Source organism: Puma concolor, chromosome B2, assembly GCF_028749965.1.
Source record: "Puma concolor isolate L17-30 chromosome B2, mPumCon1.1.hap2, whole genome shotgun sequence".
NCBI classification, from domain to species: domain Eukaryota; kingdom Metazoa; phylum Chordata; class Mammalia; order Carnivora; family Felidae; genus Puma; species Puma concolor.
The window spans coordinates 117,140,318-117,164,194 of record NC_141671.1 but is presented as its reverse complement, the minus strand read 5'-3'; the positions used below and the strand labels follow the sequence as shown (position 1 = coordinate 117,164,194).

The following is a 23,877-nucleotide window of genomic DNA, read 5'->3' as shown; positions in this document are numbered from 1 at the left end:
AACATAACACAAAGTCTCATGTTGAGGAAATGAGAGGTTACAAAAAAAGCTGGAACCAATACAGATATCATATAAACCCTGACAAGTTACCAGTAAATTGTTACTTAAGAAAGAAATAGATATGTGTTTGTTTGTTAAACAACTATTGTTTTACGATTTGTTTCAGCAGCTGAATTGAGCTTCTTGGGTTGGGTTCACAACCATTCATTATTTTGTTTCTCAGTGTAGAGAAAGAGTTTTGGCTCAAAGATATCAATTAATATTACAGAGAAATCATTTGGCTAAACACAGCTGCCTTCAAGTCAGTGGTTGACTCAGAGATTTTCCCAGAACAACAACGGTTTATATAACTAAAGGAGCTCTTCGTGTTTTTTCTGCCCAAAAGAAAGGAACATCTTCTGAAAAAAGTAGTCAAATTTTCTTTTCTACAGTATAGTAACCCTCATCCCCTTTTTTCTTGGCTACGATCAGTTCTATTAAATATCAAAAAACTTTATTAGGCTTAGCCAATGCTAAGTGTCTACTAGTTTACTTGTTTTCTTTCTTTACCATTTGTGTGTGCCTTCAATTTCCAGTTACCTAAAATGTAAACTTCCCAAAGAAAAATAATCTTTTGTTTTTGTTTGGCTGGGTTGGTTGACTTTTTGTATTTTTAGTTTCTGGTATTGTGTTCTGAATTGTGTAGGATCTCGGTAGATGATATTTAGTGATTATAAGATTGAGTACTGGAAATTCTTTAAATATTATACCTGTCAGCTCAATTAGATATGAAACTTTCACTGTTTTCAAAACTTCATAGAATTATGAGGACGGTGAGCTCTTTAAACTGGGTGATTTAACATGTAGAATGAACTTTAGAATTTTATTATGTTTTATAATTTCTCAATCTCTTTTGAACATAAAATTAAAAAACATTTATCATTCTTAAAAATGATATTGAAATTTTATCTGTTGCAGACTTGTTTTAATGGGAAAAAGTTTATAAGAAAAATTATTTGATCTGCAAAAGTAAATTATATTATTAAGTCACATAACTATATAATGATTTTAATCAGTGTTTATTTTAAAATATTTACAAATAAGCAAAGGGGAAGAATAGAGAAACAAATCAAGACACAGACTCTTAACTATATAGAACAAACTGATGGTTAGCAGAGAGGAGGAGGGTGGGGGGAATGGGTCAAATAGGTTGATGGAAATTAAGGAGTGCACTTGTCAAGATGAGCACCGGGTGATGTATGGAAGTATTGAACTACTACATTGTACTTGTGAAACTAATATAATGCTGTAGATTAACTAACTGGAATTAAAATAAAAATTAAAAAAATTATTCACTGAATAAAACTATAAACTATAGACATTTTGCATAGGTGCCTTATAATAAATATTACACATGATAGAAGAACTTGAGTACATTTAATATATTTTGAGGACAATACAAATCTTTAATCTTCTCTTTACGTATCAATTATTTTTTTTTTTAATTCTTCAGTAAATCAGAAAACAGGGAAGGGAAAACAGGCAAACAAAGAAACAGACAAAAACAGAAAAGGAAATCTGCAGTATAAATCCTATACAACACTTTACAAATGTAAGGGTAGTGAGTTTCAACATTTTACATTTCCACCCAAATGTAGACATTGAATATTCTGTTTATCACATTGTCAATGCACTTTTGGGAATCAAGGGTCCCACTCTGTTACAAACAAGTAGACATATTGAAAAGAGAATGCAAACCCTATGCAACTAATGTAAGACTGATAGACTAAAATTTTTCACAAAGATAAAAACATCACTCCCATATAAACATAAAATGAACACATGAAAGATTTTATTAAACTCACTAAATCAGAGAACCAGTGAGAGATTAAACCCATGTCAAGCATGCACATACATGCATGCAAAAATACAGTCAGAAATGCTGAAATAAATTTTCCAGTATTCAAACCTAATTATCATCCTTGAATATGCAATGTTTAGGGTTATCTTTTGTACAAGGCATAGGTCAATTGTATGTATAATGGAAAAATCTATTTTTATTTCAATGGTAAATAATCATTTGCATTGCTAAGTATCATTTATATCTCTATCAATTTTCTGTAAGTCAATGTAATCATATTCAAAGCTGCATATCTCTATAGAATCAGACAGTTTCTAAAGAGTCTGCTAGATGATATTCGGCTCTCCACTAAAAAGACAGCTGTTATTTGTTTTTGCTCTTTACAAGTCTTGGACAACTTCTGACAAGCTTCAACAAAATCTTGACACATGGTGTATACTAAAGGGTTAACTCAGCAGACTTTGGATGTTCAAACTCTGCACAATCTAAAGAAAGGATTGGCCTTTGACTGACTCCTTTTGAATATCTTGCCTGATACGAGTGTATACTTTGGAACTTGGGCCACTCTAGATAGCTTATGTTCATGATGTGACTTATGGTAAACGTCACTTCTTCTATGTCTGGGGTTCTGGGCCATGCTGTATTAGTTTGACCTCTGAGGGGGTTGCTAAACATTGAGTAATTAAGGTCAGTCATATGGGCACTCCACACCTATGTAACTCACCTCTAATGTAATCCCTGGACACCAAGGCTCAAGTGAACTTCCCTGGTTGACAATAATTTATATATGTTGTCATCCACCATTGCTGGTAGAATTACATTCTGTTCATGTGACTTCAGTGGGAAAGGACAACTGGAACCTTGTCTCCTGCTGGTCTGTATCATTTCTTCATAATAAGCTATGAGTGTAAGTATAACAGCTCTTCTGAATTCTGTGAGTCCTTCTGGTAAATCATCAAACCTGAGGGTGGACATTCAGGCAGCTATTGAAGGAAGCTTTTGAAAGACAGAAGTGAGGAGCTGAGAAACTAAGCTTGTTTTTTCATGTTAATTTAGTGTTTATTAGAATGGTCGTTTGTCCCAGACCGTAGTCACAGATTCCTGGAGTTGATCATGGAGGACAATGGGAGGGCTACTTATGGCAGCCTCTGTGCCTCTCCCCTACTAATCTTCTTCAAGATGACTCTCCATTGAGCTCACCTCTCTCCTTCCCAGCTGGCCTCCCAAAAGATAGTCTGGGATTCCTCTATTCTCTTTACAAACTAACTTTGGAGTATAAATTCTATGACCTTCCTCTTTAGGACCTGGCTTTTACTTCTCTCAGTAAGGAACAGCTCTTATAAATCAAAAGCTTTGATTTACAAAACTAATTTTTTCCTCGCATGGCACAAAGAACAAATTTTGGGAGTAAAAAATAACATATTGTTTTTTTTCATCTTTGCAAATACAAAAAATACTAATTCTTTTGCAAGTGGACAGGCAATTCCTTTATGTCATGCACTGAGTGCCCCCCGCCCATCTACAATCTACTATATGATAATATTCCATTATTAGATTCTTACATTCACATAAAAAGATTTTGGCAGTTGCGAAAAAAACAGTTTCCCCTTCTAATAAAGTCTATTTTTTCAGGATTATTATTTCCCCAAGTATTGACAAATTCTTTGAATCTCAGAACTAAATAATGACTAAAGCTCTCTCCTTGACTGGGAAAATAAACTTCATGTCTTGGCTTTAATGGTGGGAGAAATGCAGAAGAAGAATCCAGTTACTGATGGCATATTATTTCCTTAAACTTACTACTTAGCCTTAGGACATTTTTACTTTATCTTCTATAAAAATTACTGACTCACTGGATGGCAGAGCCAAATATTGCTAGTGTGAAATGGCTGCCTTATTCCTCATTCAAAGATTTTTAGTTTCATGGCAAGAAACCTTTGAGGGGCGCCCAGGTGGCTTAGTTGGTTAAACGTCCACCTAGATTTCGGCTCAGGTCATGATCTCTCAGTTCATGAGTTCTAGCCCCGTGCTGGACTCTGCGCTGAGTTCAGAGCCTGCTTGGGATTCTCTTTCTCTCTGCCCCTCCCCCACTCATGCTCGCTCATGCCCTCTCTCTCTCTCTCAATAAATAAACTTAAAAAGAAGAAGTAGAAGTAGTAGTAGTAGTAGTAGAAGAAGAAGAAGAAAAAGAAGAAGAAGAAGAAAAAGAAGAAGAAGAAAGCCCTCCTCAGTAGGCACTATTAACCCTCCCTGAAACACTCAAGGGCACACTTTTTGAGAAGCATGATACCATGTTATACAACTCAGAGAATGCCATTCACATTCATGTAAGTTGCACTATAAATAGTTTTATAATGGGGCAACCTATGCTGTAAGGAGTGGCCCTGAACATATTTCAGTTGTTTCACGGATTGATTTGTTAGAAAGGGTAACTGTGACAGCTATCTTCAAACATTTTAAGGCTGCCATCAAGAAGAATTAAATGGTTGTTTTCTGTATGATTCCAGTGGCTAAAAATAGTTCTAATGTGTATATCCTATAGGAACACATATTGCACTTAATAAAATGTGGAGGTTCTTAACAGTGAGAATTGCTCAAAAGTGGAGTAATTTACTTTGAAATAATTGGAATCAATCACTGAAAGTGTTCAAATATAGTTTGGACAACTGCTTGGTAGATATGCTGTATAGAGACTCAGTCATTGTAGTAATGTAGGTAGGATTAGATGGTATTTAAGCTCCTGTTTGACACTGAAACGTAATGATTCAAGAGATCGTTAGAATTAACAGCACTGTGCTTAGAGATGTAAATGAAATTGAAACTCATCCTATGGCTGCCATCCAGCTATATGAAGTTGTGATTGTTATCAAGTTAAGTGTTTTATGCCTCAATTCAGAGAGATGGCCTGGAAAAAAATGGTAGATTCTGGGAGTCTATATTCTTCTGCCAGATTTCTTATAACTAAGCCTTTGGGAGTAAATTAGCTCAATATGAGGATTAAAAATGTTTAAAAATATAAATAAATAAATAAATAAATAAATAAATAAATAAATATCAGCCAAGGGGGCTTAAAACAGGATAAGTCATAGTGCAGGACTGGGCTGGAAATATTTCATACCTGTTATGCCACCTTCAGTTGATGGATGGTCACCTGGAACTTCATGTTGAAGTTGATTATTAGGCCTGGTTGGGATTCAGCTGGACATGTGCCATTGGGATTAGTGCTGGGAGAGGAAATGGTAGAATATAGTCTAGATATTTGTCATCTCTCTCATGCAGAATACTTGGCACTCTAGTTAGAACTCATGGAATTCATCTCCTAGGGGACTTCACCTGCTCATGGCTTTGGATCTTAGCTGTGTAGGTCCAAAAACTCAAAGAATCCAGGGTCAATTAGGTTCAAGCATTGCCTTGTACAATCAGAGGAGTATAATGTACAAATTAGAATGCCAATGTAATAATTTTCAATTAGAACTATTACTGTCAAGTTGATTAAAATTCCTGTGTTTTTTAGCCAGGGCACTCAGGCTGCTGGTGACATTGAGATAGATGAGTTAATAATACCGGCTAAGACTTAGTGTATTCGTTTAAAACTTTCCTTTTCCCAGTGTGTTCAGATTTCACTCTTTCTAACTTCCTGAGACTGTATCCTGGTTCCCTTCATTGACTTTGGTCATACATGTGTACTTAATGGTTTAGAATCAACTGGCTGTGTTGAAGGACCAATTTCTCTTGTTTTCCCAGTCCATTATGGGCTGGTACTTATTACAATAAAATGCAATATAAATGAATTATTATAAAAATAAAATTAAAAAACAAAGACATACAAAATACAGGCATATCTTTTATTATTTAATTCGGTGAGCACAAAATAGCTTCAAAATTCTTACAAAAGTTTCTAAAACTTTATTCTCAATTTCTCAACCATATTTCATAGGCAGAATACTTAATGAAGTGTTCAATGCTAATGAACTTAAGGAAAATTTATAATACAGTAGAGCTTAATTTTTATGCATTGAATGAACACATTACAGTGCATTGGAGCCCATGTATAATCTATTCAATCAGCATATTTATATTCATTAAATGAGATGAAGAGAACAGGTTTATTATTTTAAATGGCTTAGAAGTCTATAGTACCTTTATTTAATATTTAGGGTATAAAACATAAGCAATTATATTAAAGTATGTAAAATGTACTTGAAACCAAGGTCTTCCTACAATAATAAACCAATTTCCAGTGCAACATTGTTCATATAAAAAATTATAATACTATTTATGATATTATTTTGAGGGTTAAAACTTGGGTAAAATGTGGGGAATATTTGATCAGTAGTAGTGTCAGAAGATATAGAACCACTGACTTCTTCCATCATCATAGGAAAATGTTTCATAGATGTGTAGGAGAGATGGATATTCATTTCATACATACACATCCCAAATCCTTTTGCTCTGATAATTGTGAACACAAAGAACCACAATGATGACTTAATACCAATTTGCAGACTCATTATAGATTTATTGAACCTATTTAATTGGTTCTGCCATGAAACATCAAGTTTTTAGCTAACATAGAAAACTATGAATTTTTGTTCTTTAGCCACTAAAACTTAGTTATTTAAATGTTACACACATCACATAGAGTGGTTAAAAAGTGGGCGTTTTCTGGTTTCTGGCCTCACTACTATTTTAATCTGCTATATTGGTTCTCAGACTTCAACCTTTCCAACCTATTGTGGCCTTCATTGCTTTTCTGTGTTAATACTTTTTCTTTCTCTTTTTCTTTCAGCCAAATTTTTAAGTTCTAGTCAGTTAACATATAGTGCAATATTGGTTTCGGGAGTAACATTTAGTAATTCATCACTTACTTATAACACCCAGTGCTTATCATAACAACTGCCCTCCATAATACCCATCACCCATTTAGCCCATACCCCACCCACCTCCCTCCATCAACCTTCAGTTTATTCTATATCATTAAAAGCCTCTTATGTTTTCTCTCTCTCTTTTTTTTTTGTTCCCATATGTTCATCTGTTTTGTTTCCCAAATTACACATATGAGTGAAATCATATGGTATTTTTCATTCTCCAGCTGACTTATTTCACTTAGCATAATACACTTTAGCTCCATACACACTGTTGCAAATGGCAAGATTTCATTCTTTTTGATGGCTGGGTAATATTCCATTTTAATGTATACCACATCTTCTTTATCCATTCATCAATCAATGGACACTTGGGCTCCTTCTGTAGTTTGGCTCCCTGTTTATACTTCTAGAGACTCACCGATATTCACTACAGTTTCTAGCATATTCCTGTCATTAACCTTGAACTTCCTGGATAACACTTACATGCCCATCTCACAAGAACCCCATATTTATAGAGATGAGACATTACACCTTAATTTTTCTTAGTGTGGCCATCATTTTTCTTACTACCTGATGCCAAAGTTTTGCCCTCTTTATGTTGATATTTTGGCAGTAGGGTAAGAGAGTCTGTATGACCTTTCGAGATCATTTCCTATCAGTGTTCAAATTTATATACATTTCTGTGGTATATCCAGTGTCAACTGGTAGTATCCAACCCTAGTAAAGCTGCAAGCTTGTTGTTTCATGCCTACTTATTTCCACGCTGCGTTCCAATATGATGTTCATCTATCTATTTTTAGGCATATTCTTCATATAGTGGGAATAACTTTGTCTCTGCTTTACAGGGGATGGAGATGGTCTTTTTACGGAAGACTGGCCATGTAAATGTCTGTTACAGCCATAGGCCACTTCAAGCTTTAAGCCTATGGTACACTATGTAGAGTTTCATTTAGAAAATTGAATTTATCACTACAATGAATGCCTTAACCACCAAGTACGGCATTGCTAATAAATTTTTTTCATACCTACATGTTTCCTTTGTGGGAAAGCTTCTTCTTGGTAATTTGCACTATTCTTAAGCAAAGAAAAAATATTCACACCTGTTTATGACGAGTAAAAACACATCTTCACTGGCAATCCCAATCTGACAAGGCTCTATATACACTGTCATACAATACCAATCAAACTTTGCAGATGTAATTTTTTAACTCTACACTTGTCTCAGATTGTTTCATGAGCACCACCCTCAGGTTCAGCAATATAAAGATGGTAAACTTAATGGTAAAATAGGAAACTTAACGAGTAAGAGATTCATATTGTAGAATTACCCATCTATGCCTTGTCTGGTTAATCTCACATATGCTTGTACATTTGATATTAAATATGTCAAATGATATGCTGGTTAATCATTCTTTCTACTATATTCACAATAATTTATTGTCATTTTACAGTAAAGCTAAGTTATATATAATTTAATATTCACCAAGGATCTACTAAGTGTCAAAAACTGTGTTACTAGTTGTGTTTAATGTGAGGGTAGGTATAAATATAGTTAAGAGTTATCACTTCTTTAGGAACTCATGATAAATTCTAAAACATACATAATATCAGTGGGTAGAAGATAATATCCCAATAGCAGGCTGTGATAATAATCGCATAAGGGCTGTGATAATAATCACATAAGGGCTATAATGGAGATACATGCAAACTGCTTTAGAGCACAGAGGAGAGAATAATTCTCACCTAGGTGTAAGAATCAAGAAAGACTTTGAAGAAGATGATGAATATGAGCTGAATCTTTAGGTTTTGTTGAATTTTGAAAGGCTGATGAGGTAAAGGGGTGAGTGAGTGACCTGGTAGGGCAGGGGAAGGAATTAGGGAATGGAGAGAATGGGTACCTCTTGAGTAAAGGGAAAATAGCCTCTAAACAATGTAAGTTTCCTTCTCCCTGATTGCCACATGCTTTTAACTTTGTATACGAAATGGAAGAAAATCTATTGAACCAATTGTTTGGCTGTTCCAATGTGATCATAGCATTGCTTATATGGATTGTCAAATAAGGGATGAGCTCATAAAAGGATATTAATGTGTCATTTTTATTGAGCAAAGTAGCATTACAGAGAAGGTGATTTCAAAGGCACATGGCTCTTTCATTACAGCCTTCAGGGGCAATGTTTGATCACTGAAAACAGGCTGCTTTGTTCCAGCTTCCTCTGATGTTTGGCATTATCCTGAATACATATGCTCTGACTTGGAAAGAATCAGTCTATAAAGATTTAATAGATTCGAGATTTGCATATTCAAAATATATGTCATGGTTAAAATGAAATGAAAACTATTTTAATATCTACATCTGTATTATACATAAACACATAGTTCAGGCATATCTCAGCAAATTTTTAAAAGGCAATTACATATGTTATATGTGCTCATTCTGAGATTATGAAAGTTGGCTATTTTAAAAATTAACCATTTTACATTTTCACTGAGGAAAAATATATTTTAGGAGACATTATGTTGATGGTAATAGAGTACGGGAACCCTTCAAGTTTCAGGGATTTGTGATTTGCCATACGTTCTTGCTACCTTTCATGGACATAACTTTTTAGTGTTTTGTGTCAGCAACCACTTTCTTTATTAAAAATGAATTAACGGCATTCTTGGTTAGAGAAAATTGAAAGTCACAAATATTTAAAGGTAAATGTAAAAGATTAGTATTTGCATGAAGCTCTTTTCCTTGTATGACTGAAAGAAGTGACTTTTTTTTTTTTTTTTCAAAAGGAGAGATTCTTGGAAAGAGACCTGAAGAGTCAAAACCTTTTTGTGTGGTGACTAATACTCTTAGAATTTTCTCCTCGTAGAATTCTCTAGCTTCTAGTCCTGTGAATTGATATATAATCTCGCATAAATTCATCTTTTAATTTTGAATTCCAGTGGAACCTTTGAGAAGGCAGTCTGATATACATTACATCTACAATTAGACACTCATCGCATCGATATTAAGCCTAACGGACTTCAGCTCATGTTCTATTTCATGTGACAAAGAAAAATCTTACCATGTCACTTCCTGACTAAAAATCTTTCTTTTTCCCTGTCCCCATTTACAATGTCCTCCAGCTCAGCGTCACTGAATGCTTTTGTATGGCATGTCCTTCCCTTTCTGGTTAATTTGGAACAGTCTCAGAACAGAACTTTTTTTTATAGTTATACATTTGTGGCCTAGATCACAGCTTCCCAAACATTAATGTATTTATGTGTCATCTGGAGATCTTATTAAAGATGCAGATTCTGATTCAGCAGTTCTGGGGTCAGGCCAAGAATCTAACAAGCTCCCAGGTGATACAGTAGACCACACTTTGGATAGCAAGCCCCTAGATACATATGACCTCTCATCAAATTGATATCAGATCCTGGACCCAGATAACTGAAAATTAAGATTCTCTGACTTTGAGGTTGCATTAGACTTTGACTTCTTTGTTTATTGGTAATGTCATAAAGATGCTGCATGATCTGGACTTCCTTTTCTTTTCTAGTCTTCTTTCTTACCCTTCCTTACTTTAGATTTGAGACATTAACAAACTACTTACAATTTCCAGAATGTATCAAACTCTTTCACATCTCAGTGCCTTTTCAAATACTGTCTCTCCAACATCTTCTGTTGTTTCCTTTAAAGCTCAGCTTAGCTGTTGTCTCCTCCAGGAATCCTTCCCTAATCGCTTTACCTTGTAATTGCTTAATTAAATGCTTCCAATATTCTCCCACAATGTGCTGTATTTTCTATGTTAAAACTTTCTGATAATATGTTGTAGTGTGTGCTTACTTGTCTGTTTGCTTCAAGGCAGTGCTTTTTGGGAGGAAGAGGTTATGCATTTTATCTCTGATACCTACCACTAATCACAATGCCTGACGCATAGTAGGTTTTCATTAAAGTTTACTGAATGAATGAGGAAGAGTGGTGGATGTGTTGTAGTTATGCAATAATATTATGCAACATTTTCTTTCATGAGGTTTGAATGGAGAGTAATACAAACTAAAGTCATAAAAAGGTAAGTACAGAATGAGAAATACTGAAGATATAACATGTTAGTATATGATTAAGTGCCAAATGTGGATCATAAAAAAATAGCTGTTCTGAGTTCATTGGAGGAAGATGCCACTATATATTTGGTATTATTTTTTTAAAATATTCCAATTGTTCCACAAAAGATTTGAGACAGCTAACAAACTATGTTTGGGAGTTAATGAACGTTGTGAACACATACATAGTAAGGGAATAGTATGAGAAAAAAGGGGACTTATGAAAGTACATACTCAGGACTTGAGCAGATATACTAGCATATTTGCAAAAATGGTCCTCATTAAATACTGAACAGTAAGGATGGTGTGCTGGACTTGCATTTCCACTTTCTACCTTGGAGGCTGACTTCTGTGGCGGCATCAGCAGCTTCCTTGTCCTCTGGCTTCTGGCTGACTTTGGCCAAAGAAGGGTACCCTGGCAGAGGATCAGACGGAGGGAGAAGAGTGAGGTCAGGATATTTATTTTCTTGCGTTGCCCAGAACTGTCTGTGCCTCTGTGTAAATTGCCCCTTTGTTAAAATCTCCTTAAATTATTCTAATTCGCGTGTGCCCCCTGCTCCCTGTTGACATTCTGTTACAGTGGCAGAGTTGTTTAATGCTAGATTGGAAGCCACTCTTAATAACTTTTAGGATAACCAATGATACTACAAAAATGTTTTCGGTGCCTGCCATATATCAGTAAGATTCTATGAGGAGGGGATTCAATAAAGAAGAATTCAGAAAGCAAACCAACCAACCTGAAATCTTATACTCATATTGTTCACATTTTAGTATGGTAAAGAGGATATAAATCATATTGGAGGTAGGGAAAAATTGATATGTTTAAATCCCCACAGTTCTGTAATTTTTTTTTTTACATCAGCCTTTCATTTACTGTTCAGATGTAAAGTAATAATACCTCAGAGATGTAGTTTTCGAGTTGTTTCCCTTTTTACTTGGGGTAGATTATCCAGACATTTTTGCCTCTTCTCTTTCCTGTCGTTCATGTTCTGGTTATTTCACTGCTCGCTCTCCTTCCATCAGGAGATAAAAGGAAAATAAATGGATGGAAAGCTTAACTTTAGTATCTATGATAAAAGGTTTATTAGGAAAGAGACTGAAATTCTGAACTACAGTGAAGCTTTTCAGTTTATCTGGGCTGGTCTGCCCCCTATTGCCATTAAGATATCAAGAGATGTTTCCAGCTTGTCAAAAATCAAGAGATTAGATGGACAAAAAATCTTATATTCACAAGGATGAAGAGAAACAGGTTTAATAAGTAGATAGGATGCTCTTAATATAAGGCCCTGTTGTGCAGACCTTCTATCTTTGGATCTTGGATTGTAATACAACCTTGTTTGTAATACATACTTAGATCATTGTTGACTCACAGGAGCTTAATTCTGTGACCCAGCAAAAATAGATCATAAATCCCAGAGAGGGAAGACATGTTTGTAGTTTGACCTTGGAATGATGAGCTAAAGGTGCTGAGGAAACCATAAATCTAATTTACAATAATAACAAAAATAAGGTTGTTTATACTTTGCCCAGTGCATGAAGTGAAAATCTAATATTTTTCTTGGTACATGCTGTACATTTTGCCAAGCTTGATTAAATTCCTATTTAGTAAGTAGGTAGCTAGGAGAGGAACTGAATAAAAACACTTTAGATGAGGCTTTAGACTCTTGCTTTGTTCTTCCTTATTTCTTTTTTTTTAAAGCTGTTTCAACTCTTCCTTTTTTTTAGGTTCCATTTATGAAATGTTTGGAAATGAATGCTGTTTATCAACAGGAGAAGTAATTAAAATTATTGGTCTCAAAATTAAGAAGATCATAGCTGAAATTTGTGAGCACATTGAGGGTTGTGAACGTCCGCAACCATTTGAGCTGCCTATGAATTTTCCAGGTACAGTAAATTGCAATGAATTCATATTTGTAAAACTATTGTTAATAGATGAATATATCTATACAATTGAAAACAATACAAAGTGGTAGCTTTTGTTTTTTTTTCACTCTAGGGAAGTGGGTGAAAAAATTAGAATTATTTTTTTTTCCATACAGTGTTATATGAGTTTCAGATGTACAATATAGTGACTCAGCAGTTCCATACATTACTCAGGGCTCATCTTGATAAGTGTGCTCTTAATCCCCTTCTGTTTAATCCAGTCTCCCACCCACCTCCCCTATGGTAACCATCGGTTATTCTCTGTAATGAGTCTTTTTTTTTTTTTAATTTGTGTCTTTTTTCTTTGTTTCATTTGTTTTGTTTTTGAAATTCCATGTATGAGTGAAGTCATGGTATTTGTCTTTCTTTGACTTATTTCACTTAGCATTATACTCTCTAGATCCATCCATGTTGTTGCAAATGGTAAGATTTCATCCTTTATTAGGGCTGAAAATATTCATCCCTAATATTATTCCATTATTCCAATATTCATAATAATGAATAATATTCTATTATATATGTAACTTACTCTAGATATATTTTATATTCCCATAATATCTTGGTCACCAATAACATGTACCTTATTGGATAGTCATTGATGATTTTCTTAAATTTTTTTTTTCATTATTTTAGAGAAAGAGAGAGGAAGGGGCGAGGGGGAGAGAGAGAGAGAATCTTAAGCAGGCTCCATGCTTAGCATGGAGCTCGACTTGGGGCTCAGTCCTACATCCCTGGTATCATGATCTGAGCTGAAATCAAGAGTCGGATGCTCAACCAGCTAAGCCACCCAGGTGCCCCTGTTGATGATTTTCTTATTTGCCTTATTCTCTAGACCAGGGGTTGGCAAAAGTTTTTTTTTTTTTATAAGAAAACAGATAGTAAATATTTTAGACTTTGCCACCAGATGGTCTCCCTCACAACTATTGCACTCTGATCCTGTAACATGAAAGAAGCTATAGGTGATATATAAACCAATGGACATGCTGTGGTTCAATAAAAAATATATTTATAAAAACAGATGTCCAGCAGAGTTTGGCCTGTGAACTGTAGTTTGCTGAATGCTCCTCTAGACTAAAACTTCAGGACAGATAAAATATCACATATATGACTTTGTATATCTAGTACCAAGCACATTTCCAGTAGTTGTTTATTGAATGCATGAATGAATGAATAAATGATGAGCTGAGGAGAGAAATCTAGTAAACATTTGCAATATGATGTGATTCATGGTGTGATTGAAATATGCCTGGATTCCATGAGAGTCTTGATAAGGAACATCTAGCTCCTGTTGGCCATGTTTCAACATGGGTTTTGAAGTCATTATATCTGAATTCTAGTTCTGCCACTTGTTAGCTGTATAACCTTGCCAAGTTATTTACCCTCCTCTCATGAAAAATGGGAATAACAATTCTATCTCCTAGTGTTTGAGGGAAGATTAAATTTTGAAATATATTTAAAGTGCTTAGAATGATACTTGTCATATAGCAAGGGCTATAAAAATGTGTCAGCTTTTATTACCATTATTATTACTATCATCAGTGGAGTGAAGTTTTTCAGAGCATTTGAAAGAATATTATACTTGGGCTCTGATTTGAAAACTGAAAATAATCAGCCATATGGGGAGAAGATTCTTCCGCGTTCTCCAGTATCTTCTTCCTTTCAACTGAAATCTTACCCATCATTCAGTTCTATTTACTCCTTCCTACCCCCATCCTTTATAACAATGGTCCTCTAACTTGGCTGCACATTGCAATCACCTAGGGAGATTTAAAATATTCTGATGCTCAGACCACTTCCCTGAGATATTCTGATAGTCTGTAGTGAAGTCTGGTTACCAGAGTTTCCTAAAGCTACCAGGGTGATAATAATGAGCAGTTAAGGTTGCCAACCATTGCTTTATAAGAAGTTTTTCCTAAGTATTCTAATTGGATGTAATAATTTCCTTTTTGAATCACTTTACTCTTTCATGCCTTAATCATTGCATTTATCACATTTTGAATGTAATTGAAATTATTTGTGTGCTTGTCTTATGAGAACCAACTGCTTCGTAGATTACAACATTGCTGACAACAGAATCTGAATCTCTTTATTGGTATAATCCCCACAGTGTTTAGGAGAAGATGTATATTTAGTAAGTTATAGTGACTTTCTAGTAGAAAGATTGTTTCTTATTAGAGTAGTGAAAACACCTAATTTTTGGGAATATATATATTTTATATATTATTATTTATTATATTTAAATGTAATATTTATGATAGGTAATTAGCTTACATGATTATAGAGATTGGCAAATCCAATATCTACAGAGCTGATTTCCCACAAAATCACTTACCTTTTGATTAAGAGTTTAATTTGGGGAGTTGCTATTTAGAATATCTTTTTGAGTTTTCAGTTTATATGATAGGCTTGCATCAACTGAGCAACAATTAAAAATATTTACCTACAGGGGCGCAGGGGTAGCTCAGTCAGTTAAGCATCAGACTTCAGCTCAGGTCATGATCTCATGGTTCATGGGTTCAAGCCCCACGTTGTGCCCATGTACTAACAGCTCGGAGCCTGCAACCTGCTTCAAATTCTGTGTCTCCCTCTCTTTTGCCCCTTCCCCACTCACTCTCTGTCTGTCTGTCTCTCTCAAAAATAAATGTTAATTTTTTTTTTAAGTTTCTAAAAAAATATTTATTTAAAAAACTAGCTTTAATGTAACAATCAGGGCTAAAATGGAAAGGTAAAGTGATTGATGATGATATACTTTCTTTTAAAGAGGACTCCTAGCTGATGATGAAAGGGATCACAGATATAGGAGTATTTTTGGTATATCAGCTCTAGGGAGAAAGAGAAATTAAGGCCACTAATATTTTTTAAATTAATTTCAATAGAAACATCTCTTTGTTTGTACTCTATTTAAAACTCAATTTAAACTCTCAGAAATTAAACTCAGAAAGTATTTTAATATATATTTTAAACATCCTTTCTTATTTGGCAATTTCCTAAATTTCCTTTTGTTGTTGATTTCTAATTGCATTCTATTGTGGTCAGAAGACATACTTTCTGTGGTTTCAATCCTCTTAAATTTTTTGAGGCTTGTTTTATGGCTTAACACATGGCCTACCCTGGAGAAGGTTGCATGTGCACTTGAGAAGGAGTATTTTGCTGTTCAGTGGAGTGCTCTACAGATAACTGTTGGTCTGTAGTGCTGTTCAAGTCTTCTATTTCCTTAAGAATCTTCTGCCTAGATGTTTCTATTATTGAAAGTTCCAACTACTCTTGAAGTTTTCAACTATTACTGTCAACTTTTGCTTCATGTATTCTGGGGCTATGATGTTAGGTGTATATGTGCTTATAATTGTTATTCTTCTTGATGAAGTGACACTTTTATTATTATATAGTATTCTTCTTTGTCTCTAGTAAAATTTTTGTTCCAAAGTTTGTTTTTATCTGATGTTAATGTGGTTACTACAGTTCTCTTTTGGTTACTATTTATATGATCTATATTATATTCCTTAACTTTCAGACCATTTGTGTCTCTGAATTTAAAGTATGTTTCTTATGGGCAGCAAACAGTTAGATGATGTTTTTAATCTGTTCTGCCAATCTCTGCCTTTTAATTGGAATGTTAAATCCATTTATACTTAATGTAATTACTGATAAAGTAGGACTTACATCTACCATTTTGCTATTTGTTTTCCATGTGTCTGAGGCTTTTTGTGTTTTTTGTTAAATAGATGTTTTCTAATGTACCTTTTTTTAAAGATTTTAGTTTTTTAAGTCACCTCTACACTTAATGTGGGGCTTGAACCCACAACCCTGAGATGAAGAGTCACACACTCTAGCAACTAAGCCAAACAGGCACCCCTTTAGTGCACCATTTTATCTCCCCCACCCTTTTTTTTTAATTAAAACTCTATTTTATACAGGAGTTTTAGGTTCATAGCAAAACTGAGCAGAAGGTACAGAGATTTTTCATATGACAGCTGCCTCCAAATACGCATGGCTTCCCCAATATCAAAATACCATAAAATATTTTTGTGGTTTATAGCTCATTTCTTTTTAATGCTGAATATTTCATTGTCTAGATGTGCCACAATTTATTTAGCTATTTACCTACTGAAGAACAACTTGGTTGTTTTTAGTTTTGGCAATTATAAATAAGGCTGCTATAACATTCATGCGGAGGTGATTGCATGGATAAGTTTTCAGCTTGTTTGGTTAAGTACCTAGAAACATAATTGCTGGACCATATGGTAAGAATATATTTAGTTTAAAAAAAAAACCTGCCAACTGTCTTCTGAAATGGCTATACCATCTTGCATTTCCACCAGCAGTGAACGGGAGTTTCTGGTGTTGCACATCCTCATCAGTATTTTGTGTGGTCAATGTTTTGAATTTTGGCTATTCTGGTGTGTGTGTGTGTGTGTGTGTGTGTGTGTGTGTGTGTATACCTTTGATATCTCATCATTGTTTTAATTCTCAATTCCTTAATTACATATGATGTGGAGCATCTTTTCACATGCTTATTTGCCATCTGTATATATTCTTGTGTGAAATGTCTGTTCAGAGTTTTGCCCACTTTTTAAATCAGGCTTTTTGTTTCCTTATTGTTGAGTTTTAAGAGTTTTTGGATACAAGTCCTTTTTCAGATATTTTCTTCCATTTTGTGGCTTGTCTTCTCATTCTTTTGGCAGCATCAATTACAGAGAAGAACTGTTTTTAAAAAAAACAGGAGCCTGGCTTGCTAGTTATTTCTTTGCTAGATTGTCTTTGGTGTCATAACTAAAAAGTCATCATCAAATTCAAGGTCACCTAGATTTTCTCAAAGTTTTGTTTTTTTAAAAAATTTTTCAAAGTTCATTTATTTTGAGAGAGAGAGACAGAGACAGAGAGAGAGAGAGCAGGGGAAGGGCAGAGAGACAGCGAGAGGGAGAGAATCCCAAGCAGGTTCCACACTGTCAGTACAGAGCCTGATGCTGGGCTCATACCCATGAACCATGAGATCATGACCTGAGCTGATATCAAGAGTCAAATGCTTAACCAATTGATCCACCCAGGTGCCCTGATTTCCTCAAAGTTTTATAGATTTGCATTTTACGTTTAGGTTTATGATCCATGTTGAATTTTTTTGTGTGTGAACGGTGTAAGATCTGTGTCCAGATTTTTTTTTTCCATTGGGATGTCCAGTTGTTCCAGCACCATTTAACGAAAAACATTTCTTTACTGCATTGTACTGCTTTTACTCCTTTGTCAAGCATTGTTTGAGTGTATTTATTTTATTTTACTTATTTAATTTAATTTTATATTTATTGTTTAATGTTTATTTATTTTTGAGAGAGAGAGAGAGAGAGAGAGGGAGAGAGAGAGAGAGAGAATGAACAGGGGAGGGGCAGGGAGAAATAGGGAGACAGAGAATATCAAGCAGGCTCTGTGTTGACAGCGCAGACACAGGGCTCAAACTCACAAACTGTGAGATCATGACCTGAACTGGAGTCAATAGGCAGATGCTTAACCAACTGAGCCACCCTGGGGCCTCTGTTTTTTTTTTTTTTTTTTTTAATGTTTATTTATTTTTGAGACAGAGAGAGACGGAGCATGAGCAGGGGAGGGGCAGAGAAAGAGGGAGACACAGAATCTGAAACAGGCTCCAGGCTCTGAGCTGTCAGCACAGAGCCCGACGCGGGGCTCGAACCCAGGAACCGTGAGATCATGACCTGAGCCGAAGTCGGACGCTTAACCGACCGAGCCACCCAGGCGCCCCTAACTGTTTTTATTTTAAAATCCACTTGTTCATTACTAGTATATAAGAAAGTGATTGGTTTTTGCATATTAACTTGTTATCCTACAATCTTGCTACACTCAGTTATTAATTTGGTCTTTTCTTTCAGATTTTATATATAGACAATCATATTATCTGTGAACATAGTTTTTTTTGTTCTTCCCAATCAATACACCTTTTATTTCCTTCCCTTGTCTTATTGCATTAGCTAGGACTTCTGGTACAATGTTGAAAAGGAGTGGAGAGAAGGGACATCCTAGCCTTGTTCCTGATCTTAGTGGGAAAGCTAGTTTCTTAAGTATTATGTTATCAGTAGGTTTGGGCTTTTTTTAGATTTTCTTTATTGAGTTGAGGGAGTTTTGCTCCATTTCTAATTTACTTAGAGTTTTTGTTGTTGTTGTTTTTTTCTTTTTACATTGAATGGATGTTGGCTTTTGTCACTTTCTTTTGGCATCTATTGATATGATCATATGATATTCTTCTTAGCCTAATAATGTAATGGATTACATTAATTGTCTCTCAGCTGTTGAACCATCTTTGCATAAAAGGATAAATCCCACTTGATTGTGGTGTATAATTCTTTTTATAAATTGTTGGGTTTGATTTTCTAATATTTTGTTGAAGATTTTGCATCTATATTTATGAGAAATATTGATATGTAGTTTTTTTCTTATATCTTCTCCCGGTTTTGATACTAGAGTAGTGCTGGTTTCAAAGAATGAAGTAGGGAGTATTCCCTTTACTTCTGTCTTCTAAAGATGTTGTGAAGAATTGTTATGACTTCTTTCTTTAAATGTTTGGTAGAATTCACCATTGAACCTGTTTAGTCCTGGTGCTTTCTGTTTGGGGAGGTTATTAATTATTGATTCACTTTCACTAATAGACATAGGCCATTTAAATTGTCTGTTTCTTCTTGTGTGAGTTTTGGTTGATTGTGTCTTTCAAGGAATTGGTCCATTTCATGTAGGTTATCAAATTTGGGGCATGGAGTTGTTGATCATAATATTATTTTATTATCCTTTTAATGTCCATGATGTCTTCTCTTTCATTTCTGACTTTAGTAATTTGTATCTTTTCTTTCTTTCTTTTTTTAACCTGGCTAGAGACTTATCTATTTTATTGACATTTCCAAAGAAAAAGCTTGTATTTTTGTTGATTTTTTTCCTATTGATTTCTTCTTTTCCATCTTAATTGATTTTTCCTATAACTTTTATTATTTCTTTTCTCCTGCTTAATTGGGTTTAATTTGTTTTTCTTTCTTCCAGTTTTCTAAGGTGGAAGCTTAGAGACTGATTTTTAGATCTTTCCTCTTTTCTAGTATATTCATTTAATTCAGTCTTCCTCTAAGCAGTACTTTCACTTCATGTCAAAGTTGGTAAGTTGTTATTTTCATTTTTATTTAGTTAAAAATATTTTAAAATTTCTCTTGAGAATTGTTTTCTTTGACCCCAAGTGTTATTTTAAAAAAAAAAATTTTTTTTAACATTTATTTATTTTTGAGACAGAGAGAGACAGAGCATGAACAGGGGAGGGGCAGAGAGCGAGGGAGACACAGAATCTGAAACAGGCTCCAGGCTCTGAGCTGTCAGCACAGAGCCCGACGTGGGGCTCGAACTCACAGACGGTGAGATCATGACCTGAGCTGAAGTTGGACGCTTAACCGACTGAGCCACCCAGGCGCCCCCTGCCAAGTGTTATTTATTACGGGGGTGGGCGTAGTTATCTTTCTGTTATTGATTCTATTTTAATCCACTCTGGTTTCAGAGCATCTGTTGTATGATTCTATTTTTAGAAATTTGTCAAGATGTTTTATTGCCCAGAATGTGGTCTATATTTGTGAATGTTTCATGTGAGATGGAAAGGAATGTGTAATTTGCTGTTGGATAAGTGCCTATAGATGTCAGTTGTATCCACTGATTGATGGTGCTGTTGAGCTCAACTGTGTCCTTACTTTTTTCTACCTGTTGGATTTATCCATTTCTAATATAAGGGTGTTAAAGTTGCCAACTATGAATTAGATTAATCTATTTTTGCATGTAGTTTTCCTAGTTTTTGCTTCACACATTTTGACACTTTTTTTGCACAGGCATATACACATTAAGGATTGTTATGTCTTCTTGGAGTAGTGACTTTTTATCATTATACAATGCCCCTCTTTATTCCTGATAACTTTTCTTGCTCTGAAGTCTGCTCTGTCTGAAATTAATATAGGTACTCCAGCTTTCTTTGGATTAGTGTTACCATGGTATATCTTTGTCTCTTTACTTTAATCTGTATGTGTCTTTATATTTAAAATGGATTTCTTTTTTTTAATTTTTTTTTTTTAATTTTTTTTTTCAACGTTTTTTATTTATTTTTGGGACAGAGAGAGACAGAGCGTGAACAGGGGAGGGGCAGAGAGAGAGAGGGAGACACAGAATCGGAAACAGGCTCCAGGCTCCGAGCCATCAGCCCAGAGCCCGACGCGGGGCTCGAACTCACGGACCGCGAGATCGTGACCTGGCTGAAGTCGGACGCTTAACCGACTGCGCCACCCAGGCGCCCCTTTAATTTTTTTTTAATGTTTATTCATTTTTTGAGAGAGAGAGAGAGACAGAGCACAAGTTGGGGAGGAGCAGAGAGAGGGAGACACAGAATCTGAAGCAGGCTCCAGGCTCTGAGTTGTCAGCACAGAGTGCAATGCGGGGCTTGAACTCATGAACCATGAGATCATGACCTGGCCGAAATCAGACACTCAACCGACTGAGCCACCCAGGTGCCCCCAAAATGGATTTCATATAGAAAATATATAGTTGGGTCTTGTCATTTGATTGACTCTGATAATCTCTGTCTCTTAGTTGATGTATTTAGACCATTGACATTAAAAATGATTATTGCTATCCAGGTGACCCTTGAACAATGTAGAGGTTAGGAGCAAAATTCCCCCACACAGCTGAAAATCTGCATATACCTTTTGGCTCCGCCAGAACTTAACTACTAATAGCCTACAGTTGGCTGGAACCCTTACCAAGAACATAGTTTACTAACACATATTTTGTAGGTTATATGTATTATATACTGTATTCTTACAATAAAGTAAGCTAGACAAAATAAATTGCTATTAAGAAAATCACAAGGAAAATAATGTATATTTTAGTACTGTACTTAAAAAAAAAATCTGTGTATAAATGGACCTGCACATTTCAAACCCATATTGTTCAAGGGTCAACTATAGTTGCATTAATGTCTACAGTATTTGTTACTGTTTTCTTTTTGTTGCCTTTGTTCTTTTTTCCTATTTTTGTCTTCCATACATTCTCTGCTTTTTGTGGTTTAATTGAGCATTTTGTATGATTCCATTTTCTCTCCTTTCTTAGCATATCCATTATACTTATTATACTTAAAACTTTTATTAGTGTTTGCTGTATGATTTGCAATATAAATTTACAACTAATCCAAGTCTACTTTCAAATAACACCATATATTCCTTCACATGTAGTGTAAATACTTTATCATAACAAAATATTCCTAATTCATTCCTCTTGTCCCTCGTATCATTGCTGTGATTCATTTCACTTATACATAAGCATACATAAGCATATACTTATACCTAAGCATACATAATTAAATACACTGCTGATATTATTATTATAAGCTTTTTATCTGTTAGATCAATTAATAATGAGAAAATAAAAGTTTTTATTTTACCCTCACTTATTCCTTCTCTGATATTCTTCTTTTCTTTATGTAGATCCAAGTTTCTGACCTGTACAATTTTTCTTTTCTCTGAAGAACTTCTTTTTACATTTCTTGCAAAGCAGGTCTACTGGCAACAAATTCCCAGTTGTCGTTTGTCTGAGAAAGTCCTTAATTCTCCTTCACATTTGAAGGATAATTTGTCAGGGTACAGAATTCTAGGTTGATTTTTTCTTTCTTAGCACTTTAAATATTTCACTCTACTCTTTTGCTTGCATGATGTCTGAGTATTTGGATGTAATTCTTTGTTCATCTGTACGTAAGGAGTTTCATTCCTGTGGTTTCTTTCATGATGTTTTCTTTATCTTTGATTTTCTGCAATTTAAATATAATATTCCTATGTAGTTGGGGTTGTTTGTTTCCTTGTTTTCATTTATCCAGTTTCATTTTTCCCAAGCTTCCTGGATCTGTGGTTTGTTGTGTGACATTAATTTGGTGAAATTCTCAGGCATTGCTTCAAATATTTCTTCTGTTCTTATTTCTCTTTCTTTTCCTTCTGGTATTCCCGTTATATAGATGGTACACCTTTTGTTGTTCCACAGTACTTAGATATTCTGTTATGTGTTTTTGTTTTTGCTTTGCTTTTATGTTTTGGAAGTTTGTATTAATATATTCTCAAGCTGAGAGATTCTTTCTTCAGCTATGTCCAGTCTACTAATGAGCCCATCAAAGACATTCTTTATTTCTGTTATAGTGATTTTGAACTTTAGCACTTATTTTTGGTTCTTTCTTAGGCTTCTCTGTTTCTACTTACATTGCCCACCTTTTCTACATTATCTATTTAGGCCCTAGCATATTAATCATAATTGTTTTAAATTCCTGGTCTGATTATCCCAACATCCCTGCCATATCTGAGTCTGACTCTGCAGCTTGCTGTGTCTCTTCAATTGTCTTTTTTGCCTTTTAATATGCTTTATAATTTTTTCTTGATAGCCAGACATGATGTACTGGATAGAAAGAAACCATAGTTAATAGGACTTTAGTAATGTGACAGTAAGGTGTGGTAGGACGGGAAGCATTCTATGGTCCTATGATTAGGTCTCAGTATTTTTATAGACCTGTGCCTCTGAACTATGAACTGCACAAGTGCTTCTCAATCTTGTTACCCACTCTTTATGTGGGAAAGGGTGGCTACAGTAGAGTTGGGTATTGCCCTTCTCACATGTGGAAGCCTAGAACAGGCTAGATCTGGGTATTTCCATTTCCTCAAATAGAAAGACTGGAGTGGGTTTTAGTTGCATATTTTCTCTAAGTGGAAGGCTAGAGGGGGTGTTAGTTGTATATTTTCCTTCCCCCCAGGTCAGTTAGTCCTAATAAAACACCAATCGTGTCTCTTAAGGGCAAGCCTTATTAAGAAGAACAGAATGTTCTGACTATTTTGCATTTTTTTTTCCTCTCCCCCTGCCAGAAGCATTAGGAGATTTTTCTCTGATATTCACTGTGAAAGCCTGGTCAAGTTCCTAGAGGTAGAACTTACAAAATTATGAGAGCTTCCCCATGATTGGGACCCTGGAGCTTTTTCTCTCAGACTTGTCCATTCAGAGCTTCTAGCAATTATACTTCATATTTTTCTAGTCTGGTATTGGTTCATATCGAGGTTTCTTCTCTGGTAAGTTGTAGTTCTCTGTACTTGCCTATCTGTCTCTTCAATTCTGGAGGCATTGGTT

General features: G+C 34.9%; 1 protein-coding gene across 1 annotated transcript in view; it reads left to right on the top strand.

Moving 5' to 3' along the window:
- Nucleotides 1–23,877, top strand: part of THEMIS (thymocyte selection associated) — a 184,463-nt gene that overhangs the window by 30,126 nt on the left and 130,460 nt on the right. The window contains exon 2 of the mRNA XM_025925929.2: nucleotides 12,511–12,669. Within this exon, the coding sequence (XP_025781714.2) occupies nucleotides 12,511–12,669 (159 nt within the window). The remainder of the gene's footprint in view (nucleotides 1–12,510; nucleotides 12,670–23,877) is intronic.